The sequence below is a fragment of the Macaca mulatta genome, chromosome 10 (genome assembly GCF_049350105.2).
Source record: "Macaca mulatta isolate MMU2019108-1 chromosome 10, T2T-MMU8v2.0, whole genome shotgun sequence".
NCBI lineage: Eukaryota > Metazoa > Chordata > Mammalia > Primates > Cercopithecidae > Macaca > Macaca mulatta.
In genome coordinates this window covers 740,289-760,519 of record NC_133415.1, presented here as the reverse complement: position 1 = coordinate 760,519, position 20,231 = coordinate 740,289, and the positions used below count along the sequence as shown (strand labels likewise).

The 20,231-nt window shown below is 53.7% G+C and overlaps 1 protein-coding gene and 1 non-coding gene across 7 annotated transcripts in view; one reads left to right on the top strand and one right to left on the bottom strand.

Annotated features, from left to right (window-relative positions):
* Window positions 1–20,231, top strand: part of SHANK3 (SH3 and multiple ankyrin repeat domains 3) — a 58,154-nt gene that overhangs the window by 12,228 nt on the left and 25,695 nt on the right. For all 6 annotated transcript variants that reach the window (XR_013398857.1, XM_077949135.1, XM_077949137.1 and 3 more), the window contains 8 exons: window positions 5,932–6,205; window positions 8,974–9,167; window positions 10,134–10,247; window positions 15,602–15,677; window positions 15,931–16,013; window positions 16,503–16,627; window positions 16,730–16,862; window positions 17,832–17,912. Coding sequence is in view for 5 of the 6 variants with exons in the window: in XM_077949135.1 (XP_077805261.1) it covers window positions 5,932–6,205; window positions 8,974–9,167; window positions 10,134–10,247; window positions 15,602–15,677; window positions 15,931–16,013; window positions 16,503–16,627; window positions 16,730–16,862; window positions 17,832–17,912 (1,080 nt within the window). In the remaining variant the exon portion in view is untranslated. The remainder of the gene's footprint in view (window positions 1–5,931; window positions 6,206–8,973; window positions 9,168–10,133; window positions 10,248–15,601; window positions 15,678–15,930; window positions 16,014–16,502; window positions 16,628–16,729; window positions 16,863–17,831; window positions 17,913–20,231) is intronic.
* LOC114670736 (U6 spliceosomal RNA) lies at window positions 2,428–2,531 on the bottom strand. The gene has a single exon (XR_003720425.1). It is a non-coding gene; the product is annotated as a U6 spliceosomal RNA (small nuclear RNA).

The following is a 20,231-nucleotide window of genomic DNA, read 5'->3' as shown; positions in this document are numbered from 1 at the left end:
CTGGCTGCTTTTACTCAGCATGTTTTTGAGCTTCACCTTGTAGGATATATCACTACTTCATTCCTTCTTATGGCTGAATAATATTTCACTGTTGGTATAAATGACATTTTGTTTATGCATTCATCTGTCAATGGAGATGTGGGTTGTGTCTACCTTTTGACTATTTTGAATATGGCTGCTATCAACATGTGTGTACATGTACTTGTTTGAATACCTATTTTCAATCTCTTAGGTATATACCTAGGAATGGAATTTTGGAATCATATGATAATTCTATGTTTAACTTCTTGAGGAATTGCCAAACTGTTTTCCACCATTTTGCATTCCCACCAGTGATGTAAGAGGCTTCCAATTTGTTCACATCTTCAACAGTTGTTACTGTCCTTTTTTTTTTTTTGACTATAGCCATCCTAGTAAGTGTGAAATGGTATTTCATTGTGGTTTTGACTTGTATTTCCCTAGTGACTAATGATGTTCTGCATCTTTTCTTTTTTTTTTTTTGAAACGGAGTCTCGCTCTGTGGCCCAGGCTGGGGTGCAGTGGCCGGATCTCAGCTCACTGCAAGCTCCGCCTCCCGGGTTCACACCATTCTCCTGCCTCAGCCTCCCGAGTAGCTGGGACTACAGGCGCCCGCCACCTCGCCCGGCTAGTTTTTTGTATTTCTTAGTAGAGACGGGGTTTCACCGTGTTAGCCAGGATGGTCTCGATCTCCTGACCTCGTGATCCGCCCTTCTCGGCCTCCCAAAGTGCTGGGATTACAGGCTTGAGCCACCGCGCCCGGCCTCTGCATCTTTTCATGTGCTTATTGGGCATTTGTATATCTTCTTTGGAGAATAGTCAAGTCCTCTGTCCATTTTTAAATTGGGTCATTTATTTTTGTTGTTGTTGAGTTGTAAGGGTTCTTTATATATTCTGAATACTAAACTTGTATGGAATATGTGATTTGTAAATATTTTCTCTGTAGAATAGGAGATCCTTGTCACTTTTTTGTTAATGTCCTTTGATATTCAATAATTTTTAATTTTGATAAAGTTCAAGGTATTTATTTTTTTCTTTTGTTGTTCATGCTTTTGGTGTCATAGGTCACGAGGTTTATCCTCTAGGTTTTCTTCTAAGAATTTTATGGTTTTCACTCCTATATTTAGGTTACTGATCCATTTTAAGTTAACTTTTGTTTATGGTGTGAGGTAGGGAGCCATCTTCATTCTTTTGCATATGAATATCCAATTGTCCAGGACCATTTGTTGAAGAGACTATTCTATTCCCATTGAGTGGTCTTGGCACCCTTGTTGAAAATGAATTGATCCTAGATATGTGGGTTTATTTGGACTCTCAATTCTATCCCAGTGGTCTACATGTATATTCTTATGCCAGTACCACATGGTTTTGATTATTGCAGCTTTGTAGTAACTTTTTATTTTTATTTTTTTGGAGATGGAGTATTGCTCTTGTACCCAGGCTGGAATGCAATGGCGCAATCTCAGCTCACTGCAACCTCCACCTCCCAGGTTCAAGCAATTCTCCTGCCTCAGCCTCCAAAGTAGCTGGGATTACAGGTGTGTGCCACCATGCCCAGCTAATTTTTGTATTATTGGTAGAGATGGGGTTTGACCATATTGGCCGGGCTGGTCTTGAACTCTTGACCTCAGGTGATCCACCTCCGTCTCCCAAAGCGTTGGGATTACAGGCATGAGCCACTGCACCCATCATGTAGTAACTTTTGAAATCAGAAGGTTTGAGTGCTTCAACTTTGTTCTTCTTATTTGTTATTGTTTTGGCTAATCATGGCCCCTTGCAATACCATATAAATTTGAACATTGCTTTTCTATTTGTGCAAAAAGGGACATTGGAATTTTGCATTGAATCTGTCAATCACTCTAGGTGACATTAACATTTTAACACCATTATCTTCCAATTAATGAACATGGGATGTCCTTTTATTTATTTAGGTCATCTCTAAGCAGTGTTTTGTCATTTTCAGTATATAGATTTTTTTACTTCCTTAGTTAAATTTATTCTTGAGTATTTTCTTCTTTTGGATGCTATTATAAATGGAATTATCTTCTTAATTTCCTTTTTGGATTGTTCATTGCTGGTGTATAAAAACAAGTGATTTTTTTGTGCTGATCTTGTGGCCTACAACTTTGCTGAATTTATTTATTAGCTCTAGTAGCTCTTTTGGTGTATTCTTTGGGATTTTCTATATATAGGATCACGCCATCTGCAAATAGAGATAGTTTTACTTCTTCTTTCCCAATTTGGGTACCTTTTTTTTTTTTTTTTTCCTGTCTAGAACTTTCAGTACAGTGTTAAATACCAGTAGTGAAAGCAGGCATCTTTGCCTTGTTCCTGATCTTAGGGGGAAAGCATTCAGTCTTTCACCATTGCGTATGATGCTATCTATGTGTGTGCTTGTTTGTTTGTTTTTAAAATATGGAATGCTTCACAAATTTGCATGTCATCCTTGTGCAGAGGACATGCGAATCTTTGTATCATTCCAATTTTAGTATATGTGCTGCTGAAGCAAGCACTTCGGATTTTTAATAAATTTCCTTTATTATGTTGAGGAAGTTACTAGCCTCTATTACTAGTTTCCTGAGTGTTTTTATAATGAAAGAGTGTCGGATCATGGCAGATGCTTTTTATGCATCAATTGAAATGATCATGGTTTTTCCCCCCCTTTTCTCTATTAATGTGATGTATTATATTGATTACATTAGTGTGTAGATTTCTTTTCCTGTAATGCCCTTATCTGGCTTTGGTATCAGGGTAATACTGGCCTCATTAACCTCTTCTGCTTTTTGGAAGAGTTTGAGAATTTGTGTCAATTCTTTAAATTTCTAGTAGAGTGCACCAGTGATGCCATCTGGTGGTGGACTTTTCTTCGTTGGGAGGCTTGTGGTTAAGGATTCAATCTCTTTGCTTGTTATAGGTCTGTTTAAATTTTCTATTTCTTCTTGAGTCAGTTTTGGTAATTTGTGTTTTTCTAGAAATTTGTCTACCTCATCTAGCTTTCCTATTTGTTGGCATATAATTGTTCATAGTATTATATTCCTTTTTAACTTCTGTAATACTGGTAGTAAGTCCCCAAATTTCATTTGTGATTTTAGTTATTTCTGTCCATCTTCTCTCCTTACTAGTCAATCTAGCTAAAGGTTTGTCAATTATGTTGATATTGTCAAAGAAACAACCTTTTATTTCCTTGATTCTCCACTGTTTTTCTCTTTTCTTTATCTCTGCTCTAATCTTACTGTTTCCTTCCTTCTGCTTGCTTTTCTTTCTTTTGCTCGTTTGGTTTGCTCTTTCTCTTGTTTGCTTGTTTGTTTGTTTCTTTTTGGTCATCTTTCTCTAGTCCGTCCGTCCCTCCCTTGCTTCCTTCCTCTTTCTTTTGTTTGCTCTTCTTTCTCTAGTTTCTTCTTTTCTTCTCTCTCTGTTTTTTTTTTTTTTTTTTTTTTCTTGGAGATAGAGTTTCTCTCTTGTTGCCTAGGCTGGAGTGCAATGGTGCGATCTCAGCTCACCGCAACCTCGGCCAACTGGGTTCAAGCAATTCTCCTGCCGCAGCCTCCTGAGTAGCTGGGATTATAGGCACCCGCCACCACGCCCAGCTAATTTTGTATTTTTCAGAGACAGAGTTTCTCTGTGTTGGTCAGGCTGGTCTCGAACTCCCGACCTCAGGTGATCTGCCCACCTCAGCCTCCCAAGTGCTGGGATTACAGGCATGAGCCACCGTGCCCAGTCTCTTTTCTTTTATTTGTTCATTCATACAGACAAGGTCTCACTATGCTGCTAGGCTGGTCTTGAACTCCTGGGCTCAAGTGATCCTCCCGCTTTGGCCTCCCAGAGTGCTGGGATAACAGGCATGAGCCACTGAGCCTGGCCTTCTCTTGTTTCTTTTTTATTTCTTCTTTTTTTTCTTGAGATGGAGTTTCACTCTTGTTGCCCAGGCTGGAGTGCAATGGTGCAATCTTGGCTCACTGCCACCTCCACCTCCCGGGTTCAAGCAATTCTCATGCCTCAGCCTCCTGAGTAGCTGGGATTACAGGCACGCACCACCACACCTGGCTAATTTTTGTATTATTAGTAGAGACGGGGTTTCTCCATGTTGGTCAGGCTGGTCTCGAACTCCCGACCTCAGGTTATCTGCCTGCCTCGGCCTCCCAGAGTGCTAGGATTACAGGCGTGAGCCACCGTACCTGGCCTTCTCTTGTTTCTTAAGATGTATAATTAGGTTATTGATTTGAAATTGTTCTCCTTTTTAAAAGTAAGTGTTTACAGCGTTAAATTTCCCTTTAAGCACTGCTTTTGCTCCATATGTTGTATTTTTGTTCTTGTTTGTCTTAAAGTGTTTTCTAATTTTCCTTATCATTTCTTTATTTCTTTTTTTTTCTTTTTTCTTTTTTTTTTTTTTTAGAGATGGGATCTTACTCTGTGGCCCAGGCTGGAGTGCCCTGGCTTGATCATAGCTCACTGCAGCCTCAACCTCCTGGTCTCAAGCCATCCTGCCACCTCAGCTTCCTGAGTAGCTGGAACTACAGGGTGCAGCACCACACCTGGCTATCGTTTTCTATTTTTTATAGAGATGGGGGTGTCACTATGTTGTCTAGGCTGGTCTCAAACTCCTGGCTTCAAGTGATCCTCCTGCCTTGACCTCCCAAAGTGCTGGGATTACAGGCTTAAGCCACCATGCTCAGCCTGATTTCTTTTTTGACACTGGTTGTTTAGGAGTATGGTGTTTAATTTCCACATATTTGTGAATTTTTCAGTTTTCTTTCACTTCTCGATTTCCAGCTTTGTTTTGTTGTGATTGAAAAATATACTTTGTATGATTTCAGTCTTTTAAAACTTTATTGAGACTTGTTTTGCAGTCATACAGTCTGTCTGGAAGAATGTTCCATGTGTACTTGAGAAGAATTCTTGAATATATTCTGCCCTTGTTGGGTGGCATGTTCTGTATGTATCGTTAAGTCTAATTGGTTTAAGTCTTCTATGTCCTCATTGATCTCTCCAGATGTTCTACCCATTATTGAAAGTAAGATATTGAAGTCTCACTATTATTGTGGAACTGTCTATTTCTCTCTTAAATTGTGTTGTTTGTATCATATTTTGATGTTCTGTTGTTCGGTTTGTATATGTTAATAATTGTTAATCAACATACAATGTCCTTCTCTGTCTCTTGTTACAGTTTTTATCTTAAAGTTTATTTTGTATGATATTAATATAACCACCCAGCTCTCTTTTGGTTACTATTTACATTACATTGCTTTTTTTATCCTTTCACTTTGAACCTATTTGTGTCTTTGGATTTAAAGTGATTATTTTGTAAGTAGCATATAGCTTGTTCATACTTTTTAATCACTATCTGCTTTTTAAGTAAAATTCTATTGGAACACAAACACACCTATTTGCTTATGTGCTGTTTGTGGTGGTTTTCATACTGCGGTGGCAGAGTTGAGTCATTGCAACACAGACTATATAGCTTGCAAAGCCTTAAGTAGTTACTGTCCAATTCTTTCCAGAAAAGGTTTGCTGATCCCTGGTCTAGAATGTCTTTTATAGTTTCCCTGGTTATAGTTAACTACAAATGGTCCTGTTCAGCAGTAGTCTGGTGAGATTTGTCACATGTAGCCTGTTTTGTCTCTCCTGAAGCTTGTGAAATGCAGTTCTTAGAGCATATCTGAGCATCCTCAAGGCCTCATTCGGCTGAGTGGAGAAGCAGGCTTCTACCTCTGAAGCTAGGGTGAGAGGCAGTTTGACTGGGATGTGGCCCTTTAATGGTAGCTTCATTTGTAGGGTGGCCAACTCCTTTGGTTTGCCTGGAAGCAAGGCAGTTCCTGGAACATAGGATTTAGTTTTAACATCTGGAAAGCCTGGGCAAACTGCAGAATTACCCAGCTGGCTTTTCAGAGTCTTACCTATGCCCCCTTACCCCAGTACCATTCAGGGAAACCCCCAGCTATGCAAAGCGGCGGCGACTGGCTGGCCCCAGTGGCTTGGCATCCCCTCGGCCTCTGCAGCGCTCAGCCAGCGATATCAACCTGAAGGGGGAGGCACAGCCAGCAGCTTCTCCTGGACCCTCGCTGAGAAGCCTCCCCCACCAGCTGCTGCTCCAGCGGCTGCAAGAGGAGAAAGATCGTGACCGGGATGCCGACCAGGAGAGCAACATCAGTGGCCCCTTAGCAGGCAGGGGCAGCCAGAGCAAGATCAGGTAGGAGGGGGCTGGGAGGCCCTGGAGGTGTGAGGAGGGTGGGGTGCTGGGACCTGAGCCAGGAGGAGCCAGCACTGGGAGGCAGAGAATGGCCTGGTGGTGCCTAGCACCTGTGTAGTGATGGGCTAGGGCTTCCTGGTTGGGGAAGGGAAGAAGGTATCTCTGGAGGTGGGGACAGGCACATTCACGCTGGTTTGCGGTTGGAGCTGGGCTTGCCATGAGGACAGTGGGCAGTTGAAGGAGTGTTAGGTGGAGAGGGTATGTTCTCACCTCTGATTTAGAAAACACACTGTAGTGTCAAACATGGCTGGGAAGAGTCAGGGCTGGTGGCCTGTGGTAGGGGGGTCAGGGATGGAGTTGCTATTCCTGGAGGGCTCAAAATCTACAGGTAAGCCCCACCTTGCCCCCAGGGTATAGTCATGGTTTCTCCCAGCCCTGGTGCACCTACAGGACTCTGTGGCTTCTATTCTTTACCGTCACCCTGAGGCCTGGGTCCCTGAGGCAGGGATGCCTGGACTGGAGCCCACTGGCCTCTATGGGCTGTGCATTGGGTGCTGAGGTGGGCACTGGCTCTCAGATAGCCACTTTGTGCCTGGGCTTCTCATCAGTAAGTGGGAATAATCCTACCCAAGTCATTGTCTTTGGGAAGCCTTCCAGAATGCCCTGGGCAGGTGAGGGATCACCTGGCAGAGCCTAGCAACTACCGGTGAAAGCACCTGCCCTCCCTGTGCTTTGAAGGCAGACACTGTCTTTCTCGTTTCCTAGTTTCATCAGAGCCAGGCACTGAGGAGGGTGTTTGGCAGACATTGTTGAGTGAAAGAGTTACATAAACAGTATGTTGTTGTCAGGATGGCCGCCGGCCTTTACAGTTCTGTCAGTCCATGCCCGCTGTTGGGCTGAATGGCATGTGTATACCAGCTTGCTTAACCTTGACGACGTACATGTTCATGCTCTATTATTACCACGTTACAGATGAGTGTCCTGGTACCCAGGTGGGGCCTGTGATGGGTCCAGGGTCAGAGAGCTAGGGATCGGCTTCACTGGGCCCCAGGTAGACCCAATCCCCAACTTTCTAAGCCTAAGTGTTCAGCAGAGGGCTCAGGGTGCAGCAGGGCCTATGGAAGGCACCCCTTCCCGTGCTGCTGCCTCTGTTCTGCAGCCTGTTCTCAGCTACGTCTCCGTGTCTGTCTCTCTGCGCCGACTTGTTGGACTTGCAAGGCTGGCTGTACTGCCCCAAATCTCAATTCTCCCCTGAAGCTTTTTTATAGACCCGCGGGTTTTCTAAGGGCTGTGCGGCCCAGTGGCTAAAGGAACACATTCTGCATTCCGGATGTTTCCATCCCGCAGAAAGGCAGCTCCTAAGTTGGAGGCACGTGTTGCCACAGGCTCCTCCTTGCATTCATTTTTTGTGTGTGTTCATTCATCCTTTCAGCAGACACAAAACTAAGACCTGCTGTGTGAGGGGCTGCAGCTCACCTGCTCCATGGGGACGGCAGAATTCCTTCCTCGCAAACAGCTATTAGGTGCCTGGCGCGTCAGAGGTGTGGGTCTCAGGAGGTTGACAGCTGAGGCCCGGGCTTAGCAGCAGTTAGATGGGCAGTGGTCCCCATATGGGGCTGCCCTGGTGAGTGGACGAGGTCTGCAGCCCTCGGGAGGGGCTGAGGAAGTTCGGTGCCCCTTGGAGGGTGGGCACCTCTCCGGGAGGCGAGGCTGGGCCCTGCGCTGCGCGGGTCTCAGGTGGCGGCGGCTCCGCAGCGCCCTCTGTCGGCTGAGCCGGAGCCGTGCCCAGACCCCCAGCAGCCGCCCCAGTATCACACCGGGCAGGGCGGGGCGAGTTTGGGCTGAGAGCCCGTCACTTAGCAGCTGGCCCAGGGGTCAGGATTTTAGAGTAGTCAGGTGTTGGCAACAGCGTGATGGACAGCCCACAGGAGGGGAAGGAAAGGCGCCCCTGTGTGACTAGAGCGTAGCAAATGCCCAAGCCCCAGGGAGCCTGGCTCTTGGAAGAGCTTGTGGCTCTGGCCTGCCTGGGTACTAGGGAGCCAGTGCAGGCTTCTGAGCAGAGCCACAGTGGAGAAGCGAGAGCTCAGACTCTGCCCCAGTCGGGGAGTGGTCTGGGGAAAGTGGGCATCACGCAGTGGGCGTGGGCAGGGGCCGGTGTCCAGGACGAGGGGACACAGGCCTAGAGGGGGACTGGGCGCCCAGCGATCCGGGCCCCGGACCCGGGGGGGTGGCGGGGGTGCCGCTCCCTCCCGTTCACCGGCTCCAGGCGGCTTTGCTGGTGCCCGAAGCCCCCGTTCCATCCCCCGCTCCCACTAGGCTGCCCTGACCACCGTCCCGCGTCCGCGTCTGAACTCCCCCTGCCGGGGGTCGGCGGCGAGGGGAGGGCGGGAGGGCGGGCGCGAGGGCCGCCCCCGCCGCCCGCAGAGGGAGGAGCCCGGCCACGGAGGAGGCGGGGCGCGGGGCGGCCGCGGCATGGAGCGAGCCTGGCGCGCCCAGGAGCGCAGCCCCGCGGCCCCGGAGCCCTGAGCGGGCGCGGCTCTTGCGCTGGCGGGAGCGGGCCGGGCGCGGCGGCGCGGCCCATGGAGCGGCCCCGGGCCGGGCCCCCGGCGGGCAGGCGGGCGGCGGGCGGCGGGCGGCGGGCGCTGCGGCGGCGGCTGCGGTGAGGCCGGCGGCGGGGCCGGGCCGCGCGCCATGGAGGCCCCGGGCGCCGGCTTCGCGTGCCCGCTGCCCCCCGGCATCGCGTCCGTCACCTACGTGTTCGTTTACAGCCCGAGCGGGCCCGGCGGCCCCGGCCCCGCGCCCGGCCCCGGCCCCGCGCCCCCCGCGCCCCCCGCACCGCCGCCCCGGGGCCCGAAGCGGAAACTTTACAGCGCCGTCCCCGGCCGCAAGTTCATCGCCGTGAAGGCGCACAGCCCGCAGGGTGAAGGCGAGATCCCGCTGCACCGCGGCGAGGCCGTGAAGGGTGAGGGGCGCGCGGGGGGGCGGGCCCGGCGCGGGGAGGGGGCGGCGCCGCGCGCGGTGCGGGCCGGGCCGGGGCGATGGCTCTGGGGTCTCCTCCGCCGTGGCGGCCCTGGGCCCTGGTGGGATCCCTGGTGTCACAGTGAAGGGCTCTGCCTGGGAAAGGTTCCTGCCGTGCGGGTCCCTCCGGTGCTCTGTCGTTCCGGGCTCCCTGTGTCACCACGGAGGCTCCTCTCTCGCCATAGGCGTTGCTGTGTCCCCCGGGGTCTCTGCCTGAAGGACCCTGTCCCATTACAGAGCTTCCTTGCATTGCGGGGTTCCCGTGGCACTTCTGCAGCTTCTCCATTGGAGGCCCCTGCGATGTGGGGGACCCTTGCCGTCGTGGGGTGTCTGTGACCGTCATGTGGGTGTTTGTGTTATGCAGGCTTCTGTCACTGGGGCTTCCTGTGTTCTGGGGGAATTGCGTGCCATGACAAACCCCTCTCATTATGGGGGTCTCGGGGTCACCGCTGGGGTCCTAGCCTCAGGGCCGGCTGAGGTGGAAACAGCCCAGCTGGTGCATCACGTGGCCTCACCCACTGGCCACAGCACGATGACCCCGAGCTCTTGGCAGTGACCCCTGGGTGGGTGACAGAACCAGGATGGGGGTCGGTTGAAGGGGCTGGGGGAGCGTGGTCAGCTGGGGATGGGGCCAGCAGCAGGAGTGTGGCCCCTGCCCCTGCCTGCACCCCTCCCCGAGTGTGTCCATCTGTGTGTCTCTCTGTCCCCCACGTGCCCACCCTGTGCCGAGCCCATCTGTTCCTTTCTCTCTTCTGTGTGGATCCTAAAATCTTCCCAGGGAAAAAGCCGGGAGAAAGTGGGAAGGGAAGGAGGGAAAGGGCAGGGGGTGAGTGGGCAGAACCTGCTCCCGAGGTGGGGTGGGTGCCCAGCTCTGCTCCCCACTGATGGCCTGTCTGGCTTCTTCCTCCAGTGCTCAGCATTGGGGAGGGCGGTTTCTGGGAGGGAACCGTGAAAGGCCGCACAGGCTGGTTCCCGGCCGACTGCGTGGAGGAGGTGCAGATGAGGCAGCATGACCCACGGCCTGGTGAGTGACCCCACGGCCCCCTGGGCAGCTCCCAAGGGGACCACCCCTTCCAGTTTCCCTTCGGTCTCTCTTGGTGCTAAATCCACATGGATATTCACAGAGAAAAGACTAGAGGTAAACTGAAACAAACACTCAAAGTAGACGCAAACTTGTGTACGTGACACAGACACGTGTGCACACACTCTGCATATATTTGGGAACGTGCGTGTATGTAAGCTGACACTTCACGTGCAGTGGAGACACATAGGACATGCATGACGGGGCCTCTGTCTGTGTGATCCCACACTGACTCCCGGTGACTCGCACCCCATCGGCACAGTCCTTCAGAAACACCAGGTGTGTGGAACGCATGATTCCTGCGTAGCTGGCAGACATGTAAGGAGGTCAGTGTGAGAAAAGAGGCGTTTTTCCAAAGTGGACAGATTGTCCAAGTGGGCAGAGCAGGGAGGCCCGGAGCAGCCAAGAGGAAATGAGGCCAGTTGGGCCTGGAGGTGCCCTGGTGAGTGCCCTGGAGCAGGGATGGTCTGAGGGCAGCGGGTGAGGGTGGGCTGGTCCTCAGCCTGCAGGGAGGATGTAAAGGTGAAGGCTACAGCTCCTGGGGTTGGTGAGTGGCCGCTGTCCAGCCCTGCTGACCATCTGGTCCTTTGGCGGCCCCCGGGCTGGAGCTGGGTGCATGTCTTGGGGGTGCCCTTGTGAGGAATCCTCAGGGGTCCCAGGAGGCCTCCAGATCCATGCATGTGCTTCTGTCCTAGGGAGTTGGTGGGCCAAGCAAACCTCTCCTGAGTGACGGTCACTGGGGGTCATCGGTGGTGTGTCTGGATCAAGGGTGCATGCACCCTCCCTCTGCATGTGAAGGGCTCAGGCCTGGGGTTACTATGTCCCCATCTTTGGGATGAGAGTTTCCCAGCGACTCCACCCCTGTATGGCCTGGACCCTGCCCTGTGCTGAGCCCAGGAGAGGCCCAGGGAGGCAGGAGCTTGGCCACTGACCCCTTCCTGAGCAGGTGCCCTTTCCTCCTTCCTTGGCCTTGTCCTGCCTTGCTCTGACGGCTCTCCTGGTGGCTTAGAGTGTGGAAGGGACTTGGCCCCCTGTTCTCAGCCCATGGAGGGTGGATAGGACAGGGTCCAGATGGGAAATGCTTTCAGAGATTTGGGCCCTGGTTCAGACAGTATGGGAGAGGGGAGGGGAAGGAGGAGGGGGGGAATCCACACCTGTGGCGGAGCGGGTCTTGAGCTCCCCCACGTGGTGATGAGGAAGGTTCTGGTTTGAGGACTGTGTGGAATGAGGGGCATTTGGACCTAAGTCTGAAGCTGACGGAGAGGGAGGGAGGTTTAGGCTGGAGTCAGAATTGGAGAGCAGCAAATGTTTTTTAGGTGTTTGTCATGTGCTGGGCCCTGTGCTGGGAGCCGGGATCACGGAGGCTCAGCTGGAAGCCTTGTGGGAGCAGTGGCTGTGACGAGAGCCGTGTGAGCCTGGGAGCTCCCTGGGTTGACCTGAAGGAGTCAGAGAGGGCCTCAAAGCAGAGGCACTGTCTGAGCTGAGTCCTCTAGGTGGTCAGTGGATGGGGCTGAGGGGACAGCCGTGTGTGCAGGGCCTGTGTGTGTTCTACAGCTGTATGTGTCAGCAAGGTCTGCTCTGAGTGCCTGGCACAGCTTTAGCACTTCTACATGTAGAAGTCGTTGACTCATCCCAGCAGTCCCGAGAGGTGGGGCCACTTGTTATTATTCCATTTCTCGGGGGTCTTATAGCCCTGAGGAGCAAAGTCTTGTTTGCAACATAGGCAGCAAGTTCTACGTGAGTGGAACAGCTGCATGAGTGAAGGGCAAGGCTGGCGTGGGGACCACGAGGGTGGTCACGTGGCCATGGAGTCAAGGGACAGCGTGGCATCATGGCGGAGGGAACCCAGCAGCAGCGTCTGATTGTGCAGGTTGTGTAGGATCAAAGCCCGGGGTGGGCAGAGCAGAGCTGTGGAGAGGAGTGGGCCAGTGTGGGCTCGCAGAGCAGCCAATGTGGGGTTTGGGTGTGGGCTCCGGGTGGCAGCTGTGGTGTGTGTGACCCAGGGAGTGAGTGTCAGAGGTCCCGGGGTAGATGGGAGTATTTCATGAGTGGGCGGCAGAAGAGGAACCTGCAGAGGCTGCCTGTGAAGGGTAGGGAGTGGGAGCAGTGACAGTCCCCTCTGACCTCGGCTGCAGGCCCCGCTGACCACGCTGCGCAGAGCCTCTGCTCTGGGATCCCGGGGCCGAGTTCTGCCAGAGGCCAGAGTGCAGCCCAGGAACGGGAACCTGCTTCCAGCAGGCCCAGATTCACTCCCCCCACCCCCCAAAAAAATCCATTTCTGGGACTGGAGCGGGGACAGAAAAGGACTTAAAGGTCAGGGAGGGGACACGGTCCCTGTGCACGCAGGGGCTGGTGCCCAGGGCCTGTGCCGCTGTGGGATCGGGAGACGAGTCCTGGTCACTTACCGAGCAGAGAGCGGTCTCCCACGGCACCTCCTGGCAGGCAGAGGGTGGAGCTGTGAGGGAGGGAATGGAGAGGCAAGGTCAGGTGTGTTCGGGAGGCCCAGCATGAGCAGGGCCCTGTGCCTTCCCTCCCCTCCCTCCTTCCCTTTCGTGGCAGTAAGGTCAGCACTTGGGTGGGTAGTGGAGGATGGCTGTGTTGGGCATTTTCTCTGCAGCTGGCTTTTATGTGTCTTATTAACAAAGCTGGAAAAATGAATTTGTGTTATGTAATACATACAATTTGTTTGGTTGACAACATCCGAAAACAGGAGGCTGGTCAAGTGCAAGTTTGGGGGGTTCTTCAGCAGGCAGCACCATGACACTATGTGGTTCTGTTGACATAGAGAAGGGTGTGATGGAGGAAAGGAGGGGTCTGATGCCCCACCTGAGCGGTGATGAGGCTTGGCCTGAGCTGGCCTTAGGTTCGGCAGGATGAGGGGTGCAGGTGTGGTTGGGGAATGCCAGGATAAGATAATAAGTCGTTAGAACCAAGGGGCTCCTCCAAGTTGGAATTTTTGTATTCTATATGGGCAGGCTTAGAGGGGACTGTTGACTTACTGAGAGTCACACAAGTTAGTAGCTGGGACCTGGAATCCAGCCCAATACTATTTTGATATCTGTGTCTTCTGATAGGAATAGGTGCCCTTTCCTCTTTCCATCCGGCCACTGCTCCACCTATGTTTACAGCCGTCTGTCCTTTGACTCACCCACCCATCCCACCATCATCTTCTTATCCGTTGACTCACTAGCCAACCCAATCCACCACCCCTCCCTTCCTCCATCCATCCATTCATCCATCCACCTCTCCACCTACCTGTCTACCCACCCAGTCCATCCATCCATCTACCCATGTATCTGTCTGCTCTTTGACCTATCCACCCATTGCCCTCTCCTTCCCACCCTCCATCCACTGGTCCAGTGCCTTTCGATCCACCCTTCTGTCCATCTATCTCATGTGCACCTGTCCACCCATTACTCTCCTAGTCAGCGTGCAGAATGCCTGTGACACACCAGGTGCTGTGCCGGGCGCTAGGATCACAGAGATAAAGAACATGTGGTCCTTACCCTCAAGGAGCTCACAATTAGTGGGGGAAACAGGTCATCGAAAGCTGCAGGTTCTCTTTCTGATCTCATTTCCTGCCACTCTCTCTAGCTCCGTGTGCTCCAGCTGCACAGGCTCTGAACTTCCTCAAATGCTGCAGGCTGATGCCTGCCGTGGGCTCCCCCCGACCACCCCCGCTCCTGGGAAGCCCTTTGCCCACATATCCACAGGCTGCTCCCCGTCCTCGGCCTCTACTCAGCCCTCCCATGGGGGTGAGGCCTTTGCGTGCCTTTCTCTGCCCTCCCTGATCTGCTCACTGGTCTCCTGAGCACTTGCCAGCATTCGCATGCTATGTCTTTATCCTCTGTTTATCCTGTCTCCCTGAACAGATTATAAACCCCACGAGTGCAGAGACTTTGTTCTCTTCTCTGCTGTATTTGCAGAGCTGGTACACAGTAGGAGCTCAATATATACTTTTTTTCTTTTTTTTTGAGACGGAGTCTCGCTCTGTCGCCCAGGCTGGAGTGCAGTGGCCGGATCTCAGCTCACTGCAAGCTCCGCCTCCCGGGTTCACGCCGTTCTCCTGCCTCAGCCTCCCGAGTAGCTGGGACTACAGGCGTCCACCACCTCGCCCGGCTAGTTTTTTGTATTTTTAGTAGAGACGGGGTTTCACCGTGTCAGCCAGGATGGTCTCGATCTCCTGACCTCGTGATCCGCCCGTCTCAGTCTCCCAAAGTGCTGGGATTACAGGCTTGAGCCACCGCGCCCGGCCAGGAGCTCGATATATACTTGCTGAAGGAAAACATGGATCTTGAGACACGCTACCAAGAGAGGAAACGAGGAAGGTGCTGAGGGATGAAAGCGAGGCAGTGGTGCTGCTGCCCGCAGGGCCTTTGTGGTCCTGGAGAGTGGAGCTGCGGGGCTGGGAAGGCTGGCGGGTAGGGCTTACAGGCAGCTGGAGGAGCTCGTGGGAGCAGAGAGGTCATGGCTGGAGGTGTGGCTGGAACCTTCTGGTCAGTGAGGGTGGAGTGGTGGTCAGACAGCTGGCTAGCTTGGCCATGTGGGACTTTGAGATCAAGAGGACAGCTGGGGACCAAGCTCTGTGGGATGCATTGAGGTCAGGGCAGGGGACCCAGCCCCCACACCTGGATCCCCTGCCCCACTCAGAGACAGTCTGAAGCAAGGGACCCCATGAGGTTGAGCATCAAGGAGCTGTTGTGAAGAAGTTGGTGAAGACAGAATGCTGGAAGGATGCTGCTTCCATGCCAGCGCATGTAGGCATATAGCGCGGCGTTTGTACATGAGTGTGGGTCATGCAGATACAGATGTACACACATTCATGAACACACCTCACACACGTGCCTGTGATGGCAGGTCACACAGACACATGAGCACAGCACTTGCACACAGTGAGCTCATACAGAGACACGTGCATGAGCACAGCATCCACACATGACCACGGGGCACACACACGTATGTGCACACCGCCCTCTGCTCGCAGCCTTGGGGCTCACCGATGCTCTGTGGATGGCTCTGGCCTTGTCTGGACTCCTGGGTTCAGCAGCTGCTTAGGAAAGAGATGAGCTGCTGCCCCCTCTTGAACCCTGACCCACAGAGGTCAGAATTCCCTATATCATCCCCTCAGCCTTCTCACCTCTGGACCCAGGACTCCAGGGGCCCCCTACTTCCATCTGGACACAACCAGGCCAAGCGGGTGTGTGTGGGCAGAGACTGGTGACCAGCATGGGTGAGGGCAGTTTAGGCAGGCCAGCTGGAGGCCACAACTGTCCATCAGCTCTTGATACTCCCTTCAGAGACGCGAGAGGACCGGACGAAGCGGCTTTTTCGCCACTACACAGTGGGCTCCTACGACAGCCTCACGTCACACAGGTACGCGCAGGGACACTGGCTGGCGGGAGCATGCGTATGGGACGTGGGGCAGGACCTGCAGTAGAGAGGGAGGCCAGGAGCTGGTCCAGGAGGCCAGGTGTGAAGAGCTCAGAGGAGGGTGAGGGAAGGGGCCCGGCCGACCTCTCTTCTGCTCCGTGGCCCGTCAGTCCCGGGGTGACTGCGAGGTGGACTGTGGCCGGCCGGCCAGCCTCCAGGCAGGACTTACCTCACTCCTCCTGCTTTCCTTCTTCAGCGATTATGTCATTGATGACAAAGTGGCTGTCCTGCAGAAACGGGACCATGAGGGCTTTGGTTTTGTGCTCCGGGGAGCCAAAGGTAATGGGGAGTGGGTGCCGGGGCGTCAGGCAGGCGGGGGCTGTACACTGCTCGGGGTGCCTTCAGCTTCTTGCTTCTGCCCCCCACTCTGCTCTACCCCACACTCCCTCCCTGCCTTGCCCCTGCGCCTCCCTACTTTTGGCCCCGGCTTTCCTTGCTCCTCTGCTGCGGTCGGACTGTCATGGTTTGCAATGTCCCGGCCCAGGCGGCAATTCCTTCCCTTCGTCGTTTTCCACTGTCTTTGCTCTAGAGTCCAACTGAGTGGGGGCCTTTCTGGCGTCGGCGAAGGGGGTTTCGCAGAGGGTCATGTCTAGGATCCCTGGACCGGCTAGTCCCTGTGCTGTGGCTCCCCGTGGCCCTCCCCCTGCCCCGGGTCACTGCCCCCTGCAGTCATCTCTTCCCTGTGCTGAGCCACTCGGAGGTTGCTGTGTGGCAGCCGCCCCCACCTGAACCTCACTGGTGAAGCGCCTTCCTAATTGCCCCCCGCAGCAGAGACCCCCATCGAGGAGTTCACGCCCACGCCAGCCTTCCCGGCACTGCAGTACCTTGAGTCGGTGGACGTGGAGGGCGTGGCCTGGAGGGCCGGGCTTCGTACGGGAGACTTCCTCATCGAGGTGAGGCCGTCCCGGCTGGCACTGCCCAGTGGGATGCTGACCCCTGAACCCTGTGGCGGACGTGCCCGGGGGCCTCCCCACCCAGCTGCCTGTCTGTCCCAGGTGAACGGGGTGAACGTGGTGAAGGTCGGACACAAGCAGGTGGTGGCTCTGATTCGCCAGGGTGGCAACCGCCTCGTCATGAAGGTTGTGTCTGTGACAAGGAAGCCAGAAGAAGACGGGGCTCGGCGCAGAGGTGAGGGGTCACGCTTTAGGCCTCTGTGCCCAAACTTTCCCCTGACCTTAGACCTTTGACTTTAGGCCCACATTCCTCTTCCCATCCCTGACCCCCAACTGCTGACATCAGATTCCTGAACCTTGATGAACCACGCACATGCGTGGGCTGGGGCCCCTCCCGATCCCTGGTGTTAGACTGCCAGTCCTGTCCCTTGGCCTGAGGCCTTTGACCCCTGACCCCTGACCTCAGGCTGCGCCTCCTCAGATCCCTGCCCCCTCCTTCCCGGCGTTCCCCCAGCCCCTGGCGTGGCAGAGCCCTCCTTCCCTACACCGCCAGCAGCTGCCTGGAGGCCGGGGTTGCCATAGCAACTGTGAGGTTGACGCTGCCGCGCTGCTTATTGTCGGAGGGAAGGGGGAGGCGGCACCTGAGGGAAGAGGAAAAGCGTCTTCTCCCCGCGACGACGCGGCACAGCCTGGGCCCAGGAGGCTTTGCCGGCCAGGCCCAGCCCAGGCCTGCGGCTTGGCTGACCACACCCTGGCCCCACAAGGGGCAGCGGCCACCCGGGCCTGGGGGGAGCCCTGGAGCAGCAGGAGCCCCGCCCGCAAGGAGACCCTCCCAGCCCCCACCTCATGGCTCTGGTGCCCCCTCGCGTAGCCCTCGGAGCCTGCAGGGTGGGTGCCCAGGCCAGAGCCAGCTGGCACCGTGCCCCCCACCAGCACCCTTGATTGTCTCCTGAGGCCCTGGCTCTGGGGGTTCCCAGGGCCCCTGAGGCCCTGATCGCCCGGGCCCCCCCCACTCCCTGAGCTCCTTGCGCCATGAAGAAGTTTGCGTCCAGCCGTAGCCTGAACAAGATCCTGGCACAGTGCGACTCATCCTCGCGGGAGTACGAGGAGATCCAGGCAGTGGAGCGCAAGTGGCACCTGCACCTGGCCACGCCGCGCCGCCTGCTGCTGGACAGGAGGTCCAAGGCCTCCCTCTTCTTTGCAGCCCCACCGCCCCCCAAGAGGGCCCCCAGCACCACACTGACCCTGCGCTCCAAGTCCATGACAGCTGAGCTTGAGGAACTCGGTGAGTGGCGGGGGTGGCCGGGGAGGTGGATGCAGGTGGACAGTCCATGATGGGCAGACAGGGCCAGGAGGCACAGGTAGTATGGGAGGCCAGGGGGTCAAGCCAGAGGGGAGGAAGGACAGGTGGATGTAGGAGCAGGTCAGAGGTGAATGGGTGGGTGCTGGCGTGATGGGGACATTTGGCGCTTGTAGGGTGAGGAGTGGGATGGCATGTGGAAGGGGTGAGATGTGAGGGGCTGGGGATGGACAGTGGGGTGTCCAGGACAGATGACGGGGAGCAGGGCCTGGCCCACCAGTACGTTTGCATGTGTGTGCATGTTTGTGTGTGTGTGCTGCCTCTGGTTTTCCACATCTCCACTTTGACTTTACTCCTGCATTTCATCCAAGTGAAGAAAGAGCAGTAGTCAGGTGACCGGGGTCCACTCTGGCTCTGCCAGGCACTGGCTGTGTCAGCTTTGTGTTTATTTTACCCTCTTGGTGCCCGTGCCCTCATTGGCCAGGTGGTCCTGCTGACCCCACAGGCCACAGGCACACTGTTGGACGATGGGGCAGAACCTCGAGTGTGGCAGGAGGGGAGCAGGAGTGTGCTGGGCTTCGATGGGGCACGTTTTGGGCACAAGCCGTGGTTGACCATCAGCAGCTTCTTCATGGGCAGGTCTTACATTATGTGTCCATTAACAACCTTGTCATGGGCATGTCCAGATATATTTGATCATATCCTGACATGTGACCGTCAGTAGCCTCTTCACGGGCATGTCCCAGCACGTGTGACCGTTGTCCTCATTGTGGGTATGTGCTATACGTGTGGCCGTCAACAGCCTTGTCATGGGCATGTCCGAGTACACGTGACAGTTGACACGCTCGCTCTTTCTTTCTTTTTTTTTTTTTGTTTGAGACAGAGTTTCACTCTTGTTGCCCAGGCTGGAGTGCAATGGCACATTCTCAGCTCACTGCAACCTCCACCTCCTGGGTTCAAGTGATTCTCCTGCCTCAGCCTCCCGAGTAGCTGGGATTACAGGTGCCTGCCACCACGCCCGGCTAATTTTTTTTTTTTTTTTTTTTTTTGTATTTTTGGTAGAAACAGGGTTCACCATGTTGGCCAGGCTGGTCTCGAACTCCTGACCTCAGGTGATCCGCCCGCCTTGGCCTCCCAAAGTGCTGGGATTACAGGCGTGAGGCTCTTTTCTTCCTGTGGTCTAAGCCCAGTTCTGTCCCCAGACTTTACTCTGCCTCTGGTCATAGAAGGAACCCCAACTCTGGTCCTAAATCGAACCCTGGAGTCCGGGCCACAGGAAGGGACCTCATTCTGGTTCTAGGCTGAGCCCCATCCCTGGCTTCAGTGTTGGTTCCACCCCAGCCATAGAAGGATCCCTTTTGCTGGCCCCCAGAATAATCCCTGACCTTACTCATGAGCTGAGCCCTGACCCTATCCTGGCCACAGGCTGAGCAGATGGTCTTAACTGCAATTTAGTTCAGTGTGGAGAACAGCTACCAACATGCATTGGACTGACATGGTCAGAATTTTCACCATAGCTATTGCAAATAAAATAAAACCAAAAGAAAAAAACAAAAAACCTCATATAGATAATTCAAAATGAAAAGGAGAGAAACCAAAGCCAGGGGTTTCTGTAGCTCATTATCTAGTACCCAAGGGCAAGGAGTTGGGATCCTGAGGCCCTCACAAGGCTGGGAGACGTGGCTGGACCTGTGAGAAGCGGGAAGGTTAAAAGGCCAAGCTCAACAACTGGAATTAGCATCGAAAGAACTAGAAATCAGAGAAGAATATGAAAAACATTAAAATGAAGTAAATTGTCACAAAGATTAAAAGAACTAACTGAACTAATGAGAGAACAGGACAGAACAAATAAGCAAAAAAAGAATAAGCACATTTTAGAATAGAGTGATTTTTTTTTTTGAAACTGAGTCTCGTTCTGTTGCGCAGGTTGGAATGCAGTGGTGCGATCTCGGCTTACTGCAACCTCTGCCTCCTGGGTTCAAGTGATTCTCTTGCCTCAGCCTCCCGAGTAGCTGGGATTAGAAGCAGCCACCACCACACCCAGCTAATTTTTTGTATTTTTAGTAGAGATGGGGTTTCACCATATTGACCAGGCTGGTCTTGAACTCCTGACCTTGTGATTCACCCACCTCAGCCTCCCAAAGTGCTGGGATTACAGGCGTGAGCCACTGTGCCTGGCCAGAAGGATCCTTAAAGAACTGTTACTGAAACAAAAAGTATAGTCACAGATAAAAAAGAAAGCCATGGCTGGGATAAACAGTACACTAGACCCAGGTGAAGAAAGAAACAGCAGGTTAGATGATA